We start from the raw sequence: 19675 nt of genomic DNA, 5'->3' as shown, positions 1-19675 counted from the left end.
GTTGCATCCAGTGGCCCAGTGTTTTAGGATGTGTTCAAATGCTATCTAGGGTGGATAAGCAGAACAGCAGCCATAGTCATTGAAACATCTGCAGGAGCGATTTGCCTGCTGAGCAGTTCCTGGCCATTTCTACATGGAAGTCTGGCCCCAAGGAAGAGCCAGTGTGTTTCTGGCACATCAGTTCACTACACTGATAACATCGTGATTAAGTGTGTTTCTGCCGCAAATGCTTTGATGAAATATTTGCCAACAGGAGAGCCACAAGTGGGCTTTTAAGGCCTGATGTTGACTTGGTCATTGGCTTTCTGGTGTTGGTAGCATATAAGGAAGGAGTGGATGGATTCATTTAACTACATTTGCCTTCTGCTATAAGGGGCGACTTGGGAGAAACTGAGGTCCTGAAAACAACTATTTTCTTTTGATCTAAACCAGTACTCTGCAATTCCAAGTAAAATGAGTCAAGTTCATGTCTGAGTCAAGGAGCAGGAGTGAGGGTAGCGGAGGCTGAACCCTAGAGGCGAGCAGCTCTCACGGGCATTCGCTCCTCATCACTGTCTCTCCCAGGGCCTGCAGAGGGGCCCTCTGTCCCTCCTGCCCATCTGCGAAAGAAAAGTGGGAACCTCTATTGTCACCTTTCTGCCTGTCTTCACAGTGTGGAAACCATGGGCTATTTTAGAACTTATAAAATGCAGTAATTTACTAAGGGATTCTGAGTATAGAGACTTGTTTCTTCATCCCTAGTAGTTGCTTGCCTAAGGTCCTGAACTGCTGCCCCTGTGAGCCTACTTCATAAGGAACTGAAGGGGAGGGGCACACAGCATTTCCTCTCTGGTGCCCACACTTAGACATCCTCAGGCAACTGGGGCATCTTCATGTCGACCTTTCTGTCATGATGAAGATGTCCAATTACCATGCACATTGCAGAGAGACAAGCAGTAAGCCCTGAGGTTACCTTTTCACAGGTGGAATTCCAATGCACCTGGTGATGAAGCCACCTGAGCAGGTGAGGGTCCTGGCAACTTCTTGGCTTCCAGAAGGTTCACGTTTCAAGTATCTGTCCAGTGTTAGGTTTTGAAGGGAAGGTGAGGGTTAAAGAAAGGCAGAGTATTGGCAACTCTATAGCCATTCAGATTCTCTGTCCAGCATAAGACCTGCAGAGATGGGAGACCAGGTTACTCCCAGTGCCCTCTGCTGCTTACAGGCTGGGGCAATTAAAGGCCTAGGGGCGGGGGCATAGCCTGCTGCTCAGGAATATGTTGATGAGATGTTCCATGATGACGTGGTTTGTCCCTGTTTTGCCCAGCAGGATATGATGGGGATGTCCCTCAGCTGGGGCTTTGCCTGGCGGAGTATGATAAAAACAGCAGGTGGTGGGCAGGATGTTTCTCGTGGCCCGAAGCCCTGAGGAATGTTTCACTTTCACCAGGGCCTGCAGAATGGTGCGGGGCTTACAAAATGGTGCAGTTTGAACTAATAGGCAGCATCAACAGAAAGGAAGCAACAAAGACACTGTGTGCCCTGCATCACTCACAGAACCATGAATTCCATCTGCACAACCTGTAGTGCCTACATGACTGTCTTTCTCACTTCAGAGCTGAAAGTAGTGAGGGTTGGTGTCAAAGTTCCTTCTAAGAGCCAGTAAAATCGCCCTTCCACTACTCTCTTTCTGACTGCAAGACATATAAACAAAATTATAGTTTTCAAAGATAGGGGTTCTAGCTTTTCCCTCCCTCGACACATGGGATAGCCTAAGGAGAGAGGATGGACTTTGCAGTCACACAGATCTGCACTTACACATCTGCAAATTCCACTCCCTGCTAACTGACCTTGGGCAAATTACCCCACGGGATCTCAATTCCCCACTAGAACATACATAGATAATAATAAAAAGCAAGTAAATGATCACTTAGTGGCTGGCACCTACTCTGTGCTGGATCTCCAGGTACAGTTGGATAGGTCCAATCTGCACATTTCTATAAGAGATACCTGAAGACCAGTTATCTTTTACCTTTTGGACTTTGAGAGGAATCAGGGAGTGCGAGGATACTTTGACATTGTTTAGATCACAGAAAGTGTTTCACTGTTAAACGTAAAACAAGCAAGCAAACACCAATACTCCCTGTTCAGGAAGGTTGGAGACACAGAAGAGGGGAGGGATTGGAGGGCAGTTCCACAGCAGGGGCCGTGCCTGGTTGCTCCACAGTGAGGGAGCCAAGGAGGGCTTAGAATGTTTGTGGTTTCCATGGCGACAGCCCAGCCCAGGGAGCTGGAGGGAAGGAAGCAATGGCCCAGGGGCAGGAGCCTGAATGTAAGTGGCCTGGAGCAGCTCCTGTTGGCTTGTGAGATTTGCTTGCTGTTCGGTTGTAGAGGGAGGGGCTTCTGAAGACTGATTTGAAATGTGAACATCTTTTTCTGGTGACTGCACGCGGGCTCCATGGTCATGAGGGTTGAGGATTAGATTGGGGTTGTGCTGCCTTCTCAGAGAATCTAAAACCAGCATGCAAAGTACAAAGGTGGTGGGTGAGTGCCATGTGGGTGTGTCAGCCATCCAGTGTGGACCTGCACGGACGCACAGTGTGTTGGAGTCTCTGGACACCTGAGGAGGAGGAGGGACGAAGAAGCAGGTTTCAGGCTGTTAGTTCAGAGTGTGATCTTAAAAAGCCACACTTCAGAGCATTTCCTGGCATGCTGCCCTTCCGCACTCCTCTAAATGACCACAAAGCTCAGCGCATCCACATGCATCAAGTCAGAAGTGCTTTGCTATCTCTGACTTTATTTAGTATCCGTGGCCCTGAAAACTTCGGTTATTGTGATTTTGCTAAGGGGAGTCCGTGGGGAGATCAGCCCAGGTCTTTTAACTTCAAAGCCTTTGCTTTTCCCACCACCCGCCCTGTGCTGGCACTAAAACAGGATTACTGACTGCTTCAGACAAAATTTGGGCAGAGAGAAAGCTTGCTGGACTGAGCAAAGCAGTCTCGACTTGATTTAAAAGAAATTTTAAATCAAGAATCATTTTAAAAAGAAATTTTAAATTCTTGATTTAAAAGAAATTTTATTGTATGATGTCAGAATGCATTTAGTGCTCTTTATGTGCAGATGAGTGGGCAGGTTGAGAGCATGGGCCTTGGAGGCAGCTGACCATCTGACACCCATGCCTCAGTTTCCTCACCTGTAAAGGAGGCGGGGATGGTGCCTACCTCCCAGGCTGCTGTGCAGATTGAATCAGTATCCCACACATCTGCTGTGACATAGACAGTGGGAATTATTTTGAAAAGGGGTCTTTCAGTCCTTGGGGAGTTGTCTTTGTCTTCTTTGTATACAGAGAGCTGAGGCTCTCACCAGGCTGAACTCGATGGGAAGGTCAGCTCTGCTGCTTTGTAGGGGCTCTGGGGAAGAACCTCTTCCAGGCCCAGTGGACTTGCTGGCTTGACCCTGTCCTTGTGGTGGGGGACTTGCCGGTTGTCAGGAGGGGCCCTGACTCTAAGAAGCCTCCTTCTTTCTGGCCTGTGGCTTACACCCGGGATCCAGTGAGCCTGGAAGCTTCCTCTCCTTGCAACCTTCCTGACCCCCTTTCTTCCACCTCTCCCTTCTGACTCTTTCCAGGGAAAGTTCTCTGCTTTTAGGGGCTCATGTAATTAGATTAGAGCCTTGCCCATCCAGACTCAGCTCTTTATTTTAAGGCCCATGACCCGAATTAAACCTGTAAAGACCTCTTTCCCTGGTCTGGCATCAGGGTGGATAGCTCTGGGTTCCATCATTCTGCTTCTGCATTTCACCCTGAGATAGAGTCCACATGAGGCATGTGCTTCTCCTCTGGGCTCAGGTCCCTCCAGCCTGGGGTCTGTATCTCACTCCCTATGGGATTTCCAGGTTCCTGGGGGCTCACATTCATCCCACCCTCAATCGCAGTGTGGGACAGACAACAGATGTTTATTTGCGGGTTCAGGAAAGGCTGGATTGCAATCTCAGTGGAGTTTGAAAGGATTCTCCAGTGGGTAGGATGGATACAGGGGATGACGGACGCTCTTTGTGAGTTCTGCAAGAATTCACGGAGGGAAGCCCAGGACTCCAGGACAGATCCCCATTGGCCAGGACTGTCCCCAGCCTACCTGGCTCCTCTGGCCACACTGGCCCCCAAGCAGAGGGCCTGTGGGTCTGGGCCTGCTGCTCTGTTCTCAGAGTCTTTCCAGGAATATATTTCCTAGGATGTGTACTGACTTTAGGGTGGGGGCAGAGGAGGCAGAGGGCAGAAACACAGAGGAAATATGAATGTTCTAGAATGAGACCAGGGATAATTTCTGTGGGATTCTTAGTTTCCCACAGATCAGATAACATGGGACAGTAATTGTAATTTTTTTTAAATTCTCGACTTCAAGTGATCTATCTGCCTCGGCCTCCCAAAGTGCTGGGATTACAGGTGTGAGTGACAGCACCTGGCCTGATTTGTAATAATTTTGAAATTAAAGACCTATTGGCCAACATGTTGAAACCCTGTCTCTACTAAAAAATACAAACAGTATCCGGGTGTGGTAGCAGAGTCTGAGACAGGAGAATTGCTTGAACCCAGGAGGCGGAGGTTGCAGTAAGCAGAGATCGCACCACTGCACTTCACTCCAGCCTGGGCAACAGAGCGAGACTCCAGCTCAAAAAAAATACTAACATTTGGCAATATTTATTCCAAACTAGTCTAAAGACCTATTACTGCATCTTCCTATTCAATACACATTCAAAAGCTAATTTGGTTTTACTTAAAGCAAATTTGTTTGCAGATCATTTATAAAATAATCACATTTTCTAAAAAATTCTTAAAACTTTTGTTTATTTTTGTTTTCTTTCTCAGGTTGAGATGGCAGGATACACACCCACACCCACACCCACACCCACACCCAACAATGTTTTCAGATAGGAAAATAATTAAAATATTTATTTCCATGATGGGGATTTGTGGCATATATTGTAAGAATGCGGCAGACAGAAGTAGAATCTGGAGCAGGTCTTATTACAATAGAAAGAAAAAGCATTTGAAGTGGGGAAATGATTGTACCAATTGACTTGCTGGTGGTTTCAAATCCTTCTTGGAAATAAAATAAAGGATAACACAGCAGTAATGAAGTTGCCTCCTTCATCCATCTTCCATGGAGTTAGTTTTTTATGAATTACAGTAATTTATGAATTGCTTTTTATGAATGACAATAATTGTTGTCTTGGAGAATTTGTTCTATTAAATCATTTCCTAAGTGGCTGCTCTTAAGGACTAAGTTGTTCCACAGGGCAATTCGATTCTCTCTTCTTCTTTTTTTTCAGAGATGTGGTTTCATCATGTTGGCCAGGATGGTCTCGAGGTCTCTATCTCTTGACCTTGTGATCCACCCACCTCGGTCTCCCAAAGTGCTGGGATTATAGGTGTGAGCCCCTGCGCCTGGCCTTCAGGGCGATTCTCTGGCATCACTCTGCTGAGGGCATTGGCTCTAGTATTCGGCCACCTTGGTTGACTCAGGGAAGGATGGTTTGCTTCGCAGTGGATGGAGCAAGGCTCTCTGAGGAGGGTATGGATGAGCCAGCTGTCTGTTGGCCATCACAATACAGTGTCCCAGAAAGAAACTCTCCTTCTTGGATTGGTAGCAAATGAAGGGGCAATTCTGGGCTGCTCTTGTTCTATCTGAAGTGTTCAGTAACAAAGGATGACACAGCAACAATGTAGTTGCCTCCTTCTTCCATCTTCCATGGAGTTGGTACAGGATGCCTTTTAGAGCTTGAAGTGTTCATGCCTTGGATGAATTAACAGTGATTGTTGTTGGAGAATTTGTTCTATTAATCATTTCATAAGTGGTTTCTCTGAAGAACTAAGTTGATCATCATGGGTGATTCTCCAGCATCCCTCTGCTGAGAGTACTGTCTGCACTATAGACCTGCAGCAAAAATGGGTTGAATTTATGGAGTATCTCTTCTGGGCCATGGTCCCCTTTGCCAAAAGTGATTCCATCTGAGTGTCAGTCAACCATTTTGTATAAGCTGATGATTCTGATGTTGTAGAGGAAGCAGCTGTGGTTCAATATGCCCTCAGGGTTGGCTCTGGGGGGAGGGTGCAGGAAGGGGTGAGTGGCCCAATGGTCATTGAGGGCTTTAGTCAGGGACTCCTGAGACACTTCAGCATTAAGGGAGAACACCCCCGCAAACCCTTTCTGTATTCCTGGCATGTGAAGTACATTAAAGAAGACATCTTTAAGCATCACCATTAAGAATTATAATTAAGATTGTGCACTTTTCTTTCAGAGCTTTTGCTAATATTGTAAGAAATACTCTCCCAAATTAAAATATTCTGTCTTTCTCTTATCAGCTTTAAGGGCCCTGAGCTTTCTGATTGGCTTGCACATCTGGGGGCCTGTCCGCCTCTCATCTACAGCAGCACATCACACCTGGCATGGGTGTCTTTGACTTTTTTTTTTAGATGGAGTCTCACTCTGTCACCCAAGCTGGAGGACAGTGGCCCAATCTCAGCTTATCACAACCTCCACCTCCTGGATTCAATTGATTCTCCTGCCTCAGCCTCCCGATGAGCTGGGATGATAGTCATGCACCACCACACCCAGCTTATTTTGTGTTTTTAGTAGAGATGGGGTTTCACCATGTTGGCCACGCTGATCTTGAACTCCTGACCTCAGGCGATCCACCTCCTTGGCTTCCCAAAGTGCTGGGATTACAGGCATGAGCCACCACAGCTGTCTTTGACTTTTAAGGACTGGGCCATATACTCTGTTCATCAGTTTCTCTGTAGACCCTCTATTTGGGCAGGGGCTAGGCCTCTCAGCCAGTGCACCTGCTGACTTACTGTGAACTAAGAGCATCCCTAAAAGCCTCCTTTTCTTTTCTGGCCAGTTTACCTGAAGTGGAAGCACTGTGAGACACCAGGCGTGAAGACCCTGTGCAATCTGAAGAAACTTCTGAACCAGCTTCAGAAAGACCACCGGGAGGACGTCGACCTGTACATCTCTGGACACCTAAACCCCAACAAGCTGTACCGGCCTCCCGAGACTGTCTTACAGCACTGGCCCAATGCCAACCAGCCCAGGGAGCAGCGTGTCTCTGGGGTGGGAGAGCCGGCTGCAGGACAGGTGGTGAAGATGAAGGAGGCCCTGGCCCGCTTCACCATACACACGGCGTTTGTCCCCAGTGATGCCCAGGACACGCCATTGTTCAGGTATCTGAACCCCCAGGCCTCTCTTTCCCACACTACAGAGGAGGATCTCCTTCCAGTGGAGGCTCTTGGAGAAGGGAAGGAGGAGATGCACAGAGGCTCACCTGGATGGCGCAGGAGGGAAGAACTCCAGCTGCCCGACATGAAGGTGTTGCAATACCAGAAGGCCGGGCCCAGAGGCACCAGGGACCAGCACCACTATGTCAGCTCCTACCTGGCTGGGGTCACCAAGGCCGACAGCTACAGGATGTTCCTGCGTTTCCAGAAGGAAGTGCTCGCCAAGCAAGATCTCCTGGAAAATGACTTAACTGGGAGCAAGGTGGCCAAGGGCCATGAGAGAAAGCTGCAGCAGGTGAGTAGGGCAGCCTTGTGGTGCTCTCGGTGCGGCGCCCTCGGTGCAGTGCTCTCGGTGCGGTGTTCTCAGTGCAGAGCTCTCGGTGCGGTGCTCTCGGTGCGGTGTTCTCAGTGCAGAGCTCTCGGTGCGGTGCTCTCGGTGCGGCGTTCACGATGCTGCGCTCTCGGTTCGGTGCTCTCGGTGCAGTGTTCTCAGAGCAGAGCTCTCGGTGCAGGGACAGGCTCATCCTCTGAGGCTTCCCTGCCACGTCCAGGTATAGTGCAGCACTGCCCCAGGTGCCTAAGCATTAGCACCGTCAGTGGGGACAGATTGGGTAAAATGGAGGAGGAAGCCGTCTAGGAACTGTTAAGCTGGGGGAGGCCCATAGCAGACACATTGGAGGCCATGTGGCCGCAACAGTAAATCAGATGTTCGTGGGTCAGCCGAGAAGTTTGAGAGAGGGCTTGCCTGCCTGACCGTGGAAGAGTAGTGAGGGGAGACAGAGAGCTGTCACGCCCTGAAGTATGCCCAGGCAGCATGTGCCTACAGAAGGTGCTGGTGTGAGGGGAAGATCTAGGATGGGCCGCTGACTCAGAGGAGGACAGCTGATGGGACGCTCTCCATCTCCAAATGGGGAGGATGCACAAGGGAGAAGAAAATAGTAGGTCCGCCAGGAAGCAACCAGACCTCAGGGTTGGAAGAGAGAAAAGGCCTTAGGGGACTGTGGAGGCAGAGGACAGGGAGCAAGAGAGTGAATAAAGAAGAGTTAAAAAAAAAAATCCCAAATCTTGGGTAATCAGGGAAGCAAAGAAGCTCAGCAGCTGGTGGGAGGGATCAGAACTCCTGGGTATGGTCCCCTGTGCTGCCCTGCCCAGTCACCAGGGTGATGGCCACCGTGTCCTCCCTGACTCCTGAGAAACTCGGTTCTGGAAGAAAAATGAAGCTGTCCTAAAATGGGCTGACTCTCTTTTTCCTCCAGGAGCTCCAGAAAATTTGCACATGCAGCCCTCAGCAGTTCAACAGACTGCACGTCTTTGGAAAAGTCTTTGAAGATATTTGTAAGAGTTCTTTGATATTTGGTGATCTCTTGAAAGAAGTTAAGGTGAGAAATACATATCTTCAGCATAACAATTGAGAAGCTTGCATGAGGTTCCGTGTACATGAATGATCTCAAGCCTCACAGAAATTCTGCTAGCTATCACGGGCTCCCTTCTACAGATGGGGACCATCATTCACAGAGACTCTAGGTCATCTGCCTGCAGGCATGTAAATTGTACAGGGGCCATGTGGAATCAACAGTTAACTCACTTCTTAAGCCCATATTTTCCCACTAGAGCTTCCTGATCATACACAACCTTTTATAAATTATACATAAGTGACAAACTTTTTATTCTAAATTACTATAATTCAAATAAATTAATAATTAGTTATTTTAACATTACATGTGTGACTTTAAATAAATCCTTATGGAATTATAGATTTGTTGCAAATTCATGATGAAAGTGACCTTTGGGTGCAGTGGCTCATACCTGTTATTCCAGCATTTCGAGAGGTTGAGGCAGGTGGATCACTTGAGGTCAGCTATTCAAGATCAGCCTGGACAACATGGTGAAGCCCCATCTCTTCCAAAAATACAAAAATTAGCCAGGCATGGTGGTGCGTGCCTGCAATCCCAGCTACTCAGAGGCTGAGGCAGGAGAATTCCTTGAACTCAGGAGGTGGAGGCTGCAAAAAAAAAAAAAAAAAATAGAAAGTGACCTTCATATAGAATCTCTTCATATAGAATCATATAGAATCTGAGTTAAGATCATGTTGCTTAAAGATTATGCTATTCTTTAATTTTACTAATGACAAGGAATGCCCAAAAATGGAGACCTGGTGGCTTGTTCTCCAGCGATGCCTCATCACCCGGAGGCTCATCCTGGCAGGCCAGTAGGATGGATTCCACAGACCTTCTGCATGGCGGAAGATCATTTGTTGTATGTGTGTCAAGGTGTTTTATGACATTCTGAAGTGATCAATATTTTATATTTTGTTGCATAATATTTTATGATATTCTGGGATAATTAATACTTAATGCTCAAATATGCTTCAAAGATGGTGTGATTTTATAAATGTGAACACGTATACTGTTTAATGCATTGTAGAACATTTTATATTTTTTTGAAATGATGTAAATGAACATTCTTAACTTCTGTATTATTTACACACATGAAATGCTTGCACTGTGGCCTCCCCACGCATAACCAGTGGACTTTTTGTTTGTTTCTGTACAGGATGAATATGAACTCTACATGGCGACGCTCCTGGAGTCCCAGCCCCCAGCACAGCATGAGGTGACAATCGATTGTGAAGAGTCTGAATGGAGCCTGCTTATTCATGGCTTCATATTTCACGAGCAGTGGAAACCTTCCTGAATCCCACAAGCCCCATGTGTGCCCCATAATTTAGAATAGCTGATTTTTGGCCAGGTGTGGTGGCTCAAGCCTGTAATCCCAGCACTTTGGGAGGCTGAGGCGGGTGGATCATGAGGTCAAGAGATCGAGACCATCCCGGTCAACATGGTGAAAACCCGTCTCTACTAAAAATACAAAAAATTAGCCAGGCATGGTGGCGCGAGCCTATAATCCCAGCTACTCAGGAGGCTGAGGTAGGAGAATTGCCTGAACCCAGGAGGCAGAGGTTGCAGTGAGCCAAGATTGCGCCATTGCACTCCAGCCTGGGTAACAAGAGCAAAACTCCGTCTCAAAAAAAAAAAAAAAAGAATAGCTGATTTTTTTTATTATAAGTGAGCTTATACTGCCTTGAAAACATTATTGATAAAGAACTTCACTTTGGATTGGCATAGCATTCTTTATACTCCCAAACAAGCGACATAACTATATATGTATAAATTGGGAATATAAATGGTTCTCTGCCAGTAAGTACCAAAAACCATTGTCCAGTCCTCACCCTGGTGAAAACACTGAGAATGCATTGTGATGGCTAGTGTGCTGTAAGCTGGCTCAAAACGCCATGATCTCTTCTTTTAATGGGTGACAGCATTCCAGGTGTTCTCTCAAGGGTGGGGTTAAACATGTGATTGGTCAAATAAGAAAATATACTGCAGGGATAACTCTATCCCTTATAAAACCTAAGAAAATAGAACACTGTAGCAGAGATAACTTTGGCATTTTGAATTCAATAAACTTTAAAAATTAATTTTACTTCATAAATTAGGAAAGACAGTTGCTTCTTTTGTATATGAAAAAACAAATCACAGTATTATGAGGAGATGAGTTCTAGTTCGCTCCTTCATCTAAAATCAGATGTGAGCACTATATTCTTTGTGCTGAGCCTTTCTGTAACACAGAAGCAGCCTTTGTCTTTACAAGAATGTGAGCGAAGTTTCCAGTGGGGAATCTACCTTGCTCCTTAGGTTGTGAGGTTGAGTGAGAAAGTGACATACGTCCCTATCTCAGTCAAACGTGAGCATGAAGAAATTCCCAGGCCAGCAGGGCCCTGGATGCCTCTTTCTGTGTCTGTGACCTTAGCAGCCCATCCTCTGAGAAGGCCGAGATCTCTGTGGCTTCCCATTTGAGCACCGCACTGCTTTACATCTGCAGACAGCAATCGCATTCATTTGGCTTCTTATTCCTGTGGAAGAAACAATTGCAGTGCCACTGACAATGTGCCTCCTGGACTTCACCCAGAGTGTCCTTCCCCTGACACAGGCCAAAAGGAGAGTTCACTACCATCTTTCCATTTCTTTGAAAAATTAACTCTTAACATACTGATAAACGTATTTTACTGGGAATGTCACCAATTGGCCATCCCTCCCCCAACGGCCATCCCTCCCTTCAATCCCCCCGGTTTACCTATTTTAACTAGAATGTATATGTTAACTCAGGGCACCTTGAAAATGCATTAATGACAAATAAAAAAGGGAGTCCTCCCCTCCTCCCTGTGTACTTGTCTCACCTCACGTGCATGGTCCTGCCTAGGTTCTTCTGACTCAACTCAAGGGGCTGGAGCAGAGGCCAGTGAAGACGGCAGATGTGAATCTCGCCAGGGAAGAGCTGAGGATGCTCGTGAAAGCTATAAAAGCAGCCCTGGAGCACAATGACAGGTGAGGCATGAGTGGTGGATCTGTTCTACGTTTAGATTATTCTGTAATAAGATCTTAAAGTGATGTGACAAGCCTACCGTTACATTGTTTCCTGGTCTGGGCACTTGCACAGGCTATCGTATATGTGACTAGGATATTCTGCTAAGCATGGTGGTTCCATGGGGAGAGTTCAGGAAGTTTCTGAAGGAATTTCCTGTCCTTTTTTGGTGGTCTCCTGAAGACTTACCAATAGGGGAGAGGGCTAAAGATCTAAGACACCTTTGAATGATCTTATTGGTTTTTAACTTACAAAGCTCTTCTAATATAACCTCCCTGTATTTTTTTCCAGGATCAAATCACAATTGGATAGGGCATACTGTTTGTATGATTTTTAAAATGAGATAAAGGAAACCTGCAACATCTAAAATATCTTCAAGAGAGCAAAACAAGAAACAAAACCAAAAAACAAAATTTGCCTTCAGTGTAACTAGAAGACAGAGAGCTTTGCATTTTGCTCTGGTTTGGTCTTTTTTTTTTTTTTTTTTGAGATGGAGCCTTATTCTGTCATCCAGGCTGGAGTGCAGGGGGGTGATCTGAGTTCATTGCAACCTCCATATCCCAGGTTCAAATGAATCCCCTGCCTCAGCCTCCCGAATACCTGAAATTACAGGTATGTGCCACCACAGCCAGCTAATTTTTGTATTTTTAGTGCAGATGGGTTTTCAACATGTTGGTCAGGCTGCTCTTGAACTTCTGACCTCAAGTGATCCACTCATCTCAGCCTCACAAAGTACTGGGATTACAGGCACGAACTACCTACCTCACCTGCCCTCCAATTTGCTCTTGAGGTCTCTCTCACAAGGGTGGCTATGAACTCTAGCCCTGCCCTGACTGGGCTTCGGGAGGCTGGTGGAGAATGCCCTCCATGGGATGCGTTTTCATCCGGCCCTCAGGCTTAATGTCTAAGTGTCCGACCTGTGACTAGATGTCTCTCTCACAAGAAATCTGACTACACTGGCAGAAGCCTTTGTGGCCATTGTCTGGTGTGTGTCTAGTTTATTCCTACAAAGAGAGTCAGTCTCTGGGAGAGCCCTAGCTGGAAAAGGCGAGGTTCAAGTGTGCCTGTCAGGTGAGGGACAGAGGAGGCCACAGAAAAAAGCACATGAAACGGCAGATTTGTTACTTACAGATCCCAGAGAAAAGAGGGCAGTGTACCTCGCAGGGGTGGTAGGAAGGGGGAACTACCTGAAACACACTGGCTCCACCGGCGGGTAGGTGAGCAAGAGAGTGAGAACTGATGGACCAAGGCCTTTGGGTCCAGAGCATGACCCAAGCAGCTTTTCCATGGGGAGTCCTGATCAGAGGGTTTAGGGCAAGAAGACACAAGTGCTATGGGGTCGCGTTGTGGCTAGAAGTGGTTTCTGGGTCACTGCAGCATATGCTCATGGCCCATGCAGGGTGGGGGGTGGGGGGGTCAGTGGATTGAGGAAAGTAGGTTGTATTTGGCTGGCTCATAGCAGGTGGTCACTGGGAGATGGTTGTTTATGGCAGATTTCTGGGATGACCATTTTGAGGCACTGGGGGGAGGAGAAGGACTAGAAACTGTGTCACGCAAGGGTGACTGAGCCCTGCTTCTGGAGTGAGAAAATTAAACTTCTATTCAAAGTGAATGCCAAGGCAAAAAATAAAAAAGGGATTCATTGCAAATGCATCCAAAGTTTAAAAATGACTGAAAATAGACAAGAAAACATTCAGTTGCAGTGAACCAGTTTCCACGTCCCTGCTGCAAAGCTTTGTTTGTGAGAACACTGAGGTTCTGGGAAAAGTTCGTGAAAGAGAGAACAGTGGAGCTAGAAGGCGGCCTAAAATTGTTCTAAAACCACTTCCAGAGAGAGAATCCGTGTAAGCGAGGAAGCCAGCTGATGGCAGCACTGACTATGACTGCTGGGGTGGGGCGGAGCGGGGTTACTTGGAACAGTGTGGAAGTGAAAAAACAACTTTGAAATAGTAATGACACAGGTGAGAAAGGGGTTAAAGGAAAGGTAGCAGCATCCTTTAGAAATGTCCAATGCAGGCAAAAGGGAGCAAGAAAGGAAAATGAGAATCCTGTAAAAAAGAGAAAAATCAAGGTGCACACAGCCCTTCCACATACTGCCCTTCTCTCTTCTAAACAAGAAAGCTATCCAGGACTATAAAAACAAATCAAAACAACACCAAAAAACAACAAATCAATAATAAAATAGCATAATTTGCTACACTGATGGAAAAGCATCCATTTGAATTAGCAACTTCACATGCTACTCCCAATCACTAGTCCAGCCTGCAGAAATGCAGAGATGTAAACCATCTTCGCCTATACAAACTACTCTAAGACTGTAACAAAAAATGAGAATCCAAATGATCTACCTGGTGAAAGTCCCTGCTGTACCGAGGAATAATAATAATAATAAAGTTGAAGAAGAAACCTGTAGCACAGCACTCCAAGCTAAATTAGACGTTCCCAAAAGAGCATTTCAGGATATGAAAACAATTGAGTCATAGATTTAAAAACTAAGCAGAGAAATCAGCAACAATAAACAAGATAACAACTGAGGAAAAAATATTTGAAAAAGTAAAAATTATATCATAGGTCAAGACTAAATTCCAAAATGCCCAAGGAAAAATAGTTTTGAATGAAAATATAATAAGGAGCATTGAGAAAAAGTGGCAAAATATTTAAAAGACTGTAAATAAGATAAAGAAATAAAAAGAGTCAGAGAAAGTAGATTAAATAGAAGATAAGCAAATAATGTCCAATTCACATACAATTAAAGTCCCCGAAGAAGAAAAACAAAGCAATGGAAAAAAAACATAAGTAATATTTAAAACTACAATGTGTAAAAATTTTCTGGAAACAAAACTTTTTAAATATATGTATTAAAAAGTCTTTTATCATGATTGTTAATCCAACGAATTCCCAGTTTATTAATTTCTTTTTCTTTGAGACAGGGTCTTGCTCTGTTGCCCAGGCTGGAGTGTACTGGCATGATCATGGCTCACTGCAGCTTCAACCTCTCAGGCCCAAGGGATCCTTCCACTTCAGTCTCCCAAGTAGCTGGGACCACAAGCACCACATTTGACTAATTTTTGTATTTTTTTAGAGATGGGGTTTCACCAAGTTGCCCAGGCTGGTCTCCATCTCCTGGGCTCAAGGGATCCACCTGTCTTGGCCCTTCAAAGTGCTGGGATTACAAGCACGAGTCACCACACCTGGCTCCAGTTCCTTAAAATCGAGCATCATAATACCACCATATTTCTCTCTTAATCTTAGATGGAATGAGCCAATATGTGTAAAAATCTTAAATTGTTAGGCCCTTTGTAGATATTTGGCATTAACTTATTTGCATGTTGATGTCTTAAATCAAATCACAGTGTTGTCCTCAATATATGTAATATCTATTAGACTCCTTTTTGTCTTCTCCTTAAATCTATAAAACGTAAGATAGTTGATTTAGGTTATTCTGAACCAAGCAGAGGAAACAAATAAGTTTTTTCCCTTTTTTAAAAAGTTTCTTGTATTTTATTTTTAATTCAAACATTGTGAAATTTGTAAATTGTATCTGTTGCACAGAATGATAATACACAGCAAAGATGCAGTGTATTCTAGCATCGGGGAGGTCTTTCCATAGCCCTTGACATGTTGTTTACCTTTAAGCATAAAAAGCTAAGTTTGGTGGCTGGGCGCGATGGCTCACGCCTATAATCCCAGCACTTTGGGAGGCCGAGACGGGTGGATCATGAGGTCAAGAGATCAAGACCATCCTGGTCAACATGGTGAAACCCTGTCTCTACTAAAAATACAAAAAATTAGCTGGGCATGGTGGCACGTGCCTGTAATCCCAGCTACTCAGGAGGCTGAAGCAGGAGAATTACCTGAACCCAGGAGGCAGAGGTTGCGGTGAGCCGAGATCACGCCATTGCACTCCAGCCTGGGTAACAAGAGTGAAACTCAATCTCAAAAAAAAGAAAGCTAGGTTTGCTTCTTGTTTGTTTGTTTTTTGCCTTCTTCCTTTTTAGGAATTCCATGAACAAAAAATACAAATAAACTCTCTAGGAAATCATTTACTTTAAATTAACTAAATCTTTAATGGCTTATGCAATCTTGGTAAGAAAGTATTCTTTTGTTTGTTTAACTTGGCTGATTTAGGCTGTCATTTAATAAATATCTTCAGAGTACCTGTTGTGTTAGAACGTAAGCAGATTTATTTTAATTTCTCAACTATGTGTAACATAGACAAAAGAAAAACGATTAAAGGGGATCTAATATTTCCCTATTTTTCTATCATCACATCGTAGACTCAGGAGTGAACTGGTGATAGAGCAGGCGTTGCTGCAGTCTGCGAAGAAACAATCAGGTGAGTGTCTATGTGATGTCCTGCTGATGGGTGCTTTGCTGTGGCCTTCATTATTTCAGCTGCTGCAGCCTTGGCTGCCTGTCTGTCAACTGAGCCATTCTGGAGCTCCTTCTGAGTTTTGTGGCGAGAATTCAACGTGTTCACCCACCTCACCCAAGAGCACCGGGCCTGGCATGTGGTGGTCACTGCCTGTTTGTTATTCAACTTTTTATTATTACTTGGGAGGAAGAATAGGCATTTCATGGGGAATTAATTATGTTTTATGAATACTTATGCGTGAAATAGATATTAAAATTATTTTAAATGTATACAATTGGAATGCAATTAAATGATAAAAGTAAGTTTAAGTATCTTGCTCATTAACCTTGACTATTTTCCAACTGTGAAGTGAAATGCCATTTTCCCTCTGAGTTTGTTAAACACTCACTCATACTCTGTTTTAGATATTTTTTCTCAGTGTCTTGTAGGATATGCTCACAGGCCCAGCCTGTTTTAAGTTCTTAGTAGAGCTTGGCCTCAAAGGTCCTTGAGAGAATGCTTTTACTGCCTTTTCCTGCTTCCGCCTGTTTCCTCTTTTCTACCTATGAGCAGCACGGATGGTGTTAACCGTGCTGGATGTCCTTGCACAGGGTTCTTGTGGCCTGATTTGCATCCTCTTGCCACGCCCGCTCTCTGTCCCAGGCTGACTCAGCTTCTCCTTCCATCTGCCCCTTCTCAGGGCTCAAAGGTCTCCTGTTTTCCCCCTTCTTCCACCATGTCGTTCATTCTTTGTAGGGTTCCTCTCACAGGCAGGCCGTGGAATAGGACCCACGCTTGGTGTTTTCTGTTTTCTTGCTTTCTCTTAAAACAGGCCCATGATTTAAAAATTAAAAAAAAAAACAGAAACAAAAAAAGCAGAAACTTAAGGTCTTTACTGCTAGCCACTAATAAGAAAAATGGTAATGGTGAATGAAAATAAAATGCAGTGACTAACTTTCTAGAACTCTAGTAACCTTTCTTCATGTTTGATCCTAGCCCACTATTCTCATCACTCTTACTGCAATGGAACAAACCTGGTGATGCTGGTTCTTCCCGCTTTTATCTATTCCCAAAGCCTTCTGTCTCAGAAGCCTGCTCTTCTAATCATACACATTTGCTGTGGAATGTCCCCATTTTCATACCTATTTCTTGAGGGCTTTTAGAAAAGGGGCGAGTGTGGAGCTCACTCGCCTGGCTTGACACTGCTTTTGGCCTCTTTGACCTCAGCTGATGGTTTTAGGCTGAAACCTTCAGTTTAGATTAAGGTGGGGACCAAACACTCTATGTTGTAGTTTCTCTCAGTTTGTGTAGAAGCTTAACTATGACCATTTCTATCCCCTTAGCTAGCTCATCATGTGTCTACTTAACTAATTCCCCCAAATTTTCAAATTTAATATCAAAGTTTTGCCTTCTTCCAAATTTTGCAAAGTTGAATGACAGCAATGCCTTCCATCTTGTTTCCTATCTACAAGTAAGGGTTATTCATATTTCTGTCTGCTTTGTTCCCATCGAAAAGTAGTAATTGTTTTTTCTCAAAAAAAGTAAGTCTCACCACTCCAGTCAGTATAAAACTGTGCTGACTGATGACAAATTGGCCTTGGTGGTGTATCACTTGACGACTCCATCTCCTTTCTATCCTCTTTAAATGTTGATATTCTTTGGACTCCAGCATCTCTTTGGAAGAGTTGGCATTTTTTAAAATTCCAAATCTATTTTTTCTGCTAAAAACCCTTCTTCTATTTTTTTTTTTTTTTTTTGGTTTGAGAACTGTATATCCAAGTACCTACTAGACATGGTCTCTTGTGTGTTTCATAGGTGTCTCAACATGTCCGAGATTAAAATCATCTCCTTCTCTAACTTGGCATCTCCCTGGCTATTTCAGTGGATGGTATCACCAAATACATGGAGATGCGAGTCATAAAACATGTGCTAGGCAACTTTCATTGTCCTACCCCTCAACTTCTCCCTACACAGCTTGGAATAAGTGGCCAAGCTGGGATTGAAACAAGTTCTTTCTTACCTCCATGCGTCATTGAACTCATTGTTTTCTTTCTAGCTACAACTGAGCTAAAACCTATGGCTTATTTTTGGCATTGCCTTCTTCTCTACATTGCCAGATCTAGTTAATTACTAAGGTCTATTTTTTCTTTTCTATTTCCTAAATAGTTTTTGGATTTTTTTCACTTTTCTTCATGCTGGGAGTGCTATCCTGATATGGTTTGGCTCTGTGTCCCCACCCAAATCCCATCTTTAATTGTAGTTCCCATAATTCTCATGTGTTGTGGGAGGGACACAGTAGGAGATAATTGAATCATGAGGGCAGTTTCCCCCATACTGTTCTGGTGGTACTGAATAAATCTCACAAGATCTGATGGTCTTATCAGGGATTTCTGCCATTGCCACTTCTCTGTCAAAGTCATCCTTGAGCCTTCCTCACGCTGTGTCCGATGTCCTTGCTTTGTCATACCATTGCACCTTCCACTCTGCCACCATATCGTCACTTTCTTGTGGCTTCTTGTTGGTTTACACTGTTAGTCACACACTCTGGAAAAGGCTAATTCATCATTGAACCTTTCTACCTAGTTCAGTGCATGTGTTCAACAAATACATATTGATTAGCTGAATGAATTAAAGGAGGAATACCCTCATTCTTGGGTCAGATTATTTTTATTGACACGCTTCAAGTTTGATACTTCCTGGTTATATATACCATAGTATAGATAACATTGTTAATAATACATAAATGCTATTAATAATAACTGAGATATTAACGATGGTAATACTTTGCTTTAAAAATATTTCCAGAATCATCTGAGAAACATATAATTGATGAGAACCAACTTACTCTTATTGAGAAGGTTGAAAAGAAGAGGTGTGAAATACTCAATAAGTGGGATGAGATACAAGCTCTGGAAAAAGAAATTAAAACAACTTTGGTTCATACTGGAGTTTTAGGTATCACTGAGAATAGGATTAAAAGCATAGAGGTATGCAACTTATTTATTTAAAAATTTACATTGTTCTTTTGCTTGAAGATCTTGACAAACACATGAAGTAATGTGATTTGGTAATAAGGTAAAAAAATCATAGCATTTGGCTCAAGTATACTTTTTATTTAAAAATGTTTGTAGCAAATAATTATAATAATTAAGAGATCTATCTAAAACAAGAAAAAAGGAATGTGATAAAAATTCTATAGATTTCTAATAGCCAAAACCTATTTTTCTTGGGTAACATGGACATATAGAGTGGAATAATAGACATTGAAGACTCCAGAATGTGGGACTGTGGAAGGAGGGATGAGGGATGAAATGCTGCCTACTGGGTATACTGTACACTATTCGGGTGATGGTGCACTAAAGCCCACCATTGCACATATATCCATTTACAACCGCACTCATACCCCTAAATCCATAAAAGCTAAGAAATTAAAGACATAATTTAAAATTGTGTAGAATCTAACTCAATGTAACCTCTAGTTACAGAGTATATAAGAAATACATGATTTTATTTCCTTGTGGTTCTATAATTAACTGTACACCAGAACTACTTTTATTCTTTTTAGGAGAATTATACTGCATATAGAAAGGCACTGATGGTCCAAATTTTTTTATTAAAAATTCTTCCTCTTTTAAAATAATATGTTC

At 43.9% G+C, this 19675-nt stretch overlaps 1 protein-coding gene and 1 long non-coding RNA gene across 2 annotated transcripts in view; one reads left to right on the top strand and one right to left on the bottom strand.

Moving 5' to 3' along the window:
• The first annotated feature begins 2250 nt into the window (after positions 1 to 2250).
• Positions 2251 to 19675, top strand: part of LOC100406567 (uncharacterized protein C6orf118) — a 33713-nt gene continuing 16288 nt past the window's right edge. Inside the window, exons 1-7 of the mRNA XM_035288872.3 lie at positions 2251 to 2308; positions 6877 to 7547; positions 8509 to 8631; positions 9806 to 9865; positions 11513 to 11637; positions 15952 to 16010; positions 18834 to 19015. Of these exons, the coding sequence (XP_035144763.3) occupies positions 2284 to 2308; positions 6877 to 7547; positions 8509 to 8631; positions 9806 to 9865; positions 11513 to 11637; positions 15952 to 16010; positions 18834 to 19015 (1245 nt within the window). The 5' untranslated portion in view covers positions 2251 to 2283. The remainder of the gene's footprint in view (positions 2309 to 6876; positions 7548 to 8508; positions 8632 to 9805; positions 9866 to 11512; positions 11638 to 15951; positions 16011 to 18833; positions 19016 to 19675) is intronic.
• LOC144581547 (uncharacterized) lies at positions 9059 to 11620 on the bottom strand. The gene is made up of 3 exons (XR_013532489.1): positions 11490 to 11620; positions 10936 to 11165; positions 9059 to 9254 (listed from the first exon to the last, which is right to left on the bottom strand). It is a non-coding gene; the product is annotated as an uncharacterized LOC144581547 (long non-coding RNA).

The sequence above is a fragment of the Callithrix jacchus genome, chromosome 2 (assembly GCF_049354715.1).
Source record: "Callithrix jacchus isolate 240 chromosome 2, calJac240_pri, whole genome shotgun sequence".
Classification (NCBI taxonomy): Eukaryota; Metazoa; Chordata; class Mammalia; order Primates; family Cebidae; genus Callithrix; species Callithrix jacchus.
This window is presented reverse-complemented; position numbering and strand designations above follow the sequence as displayed.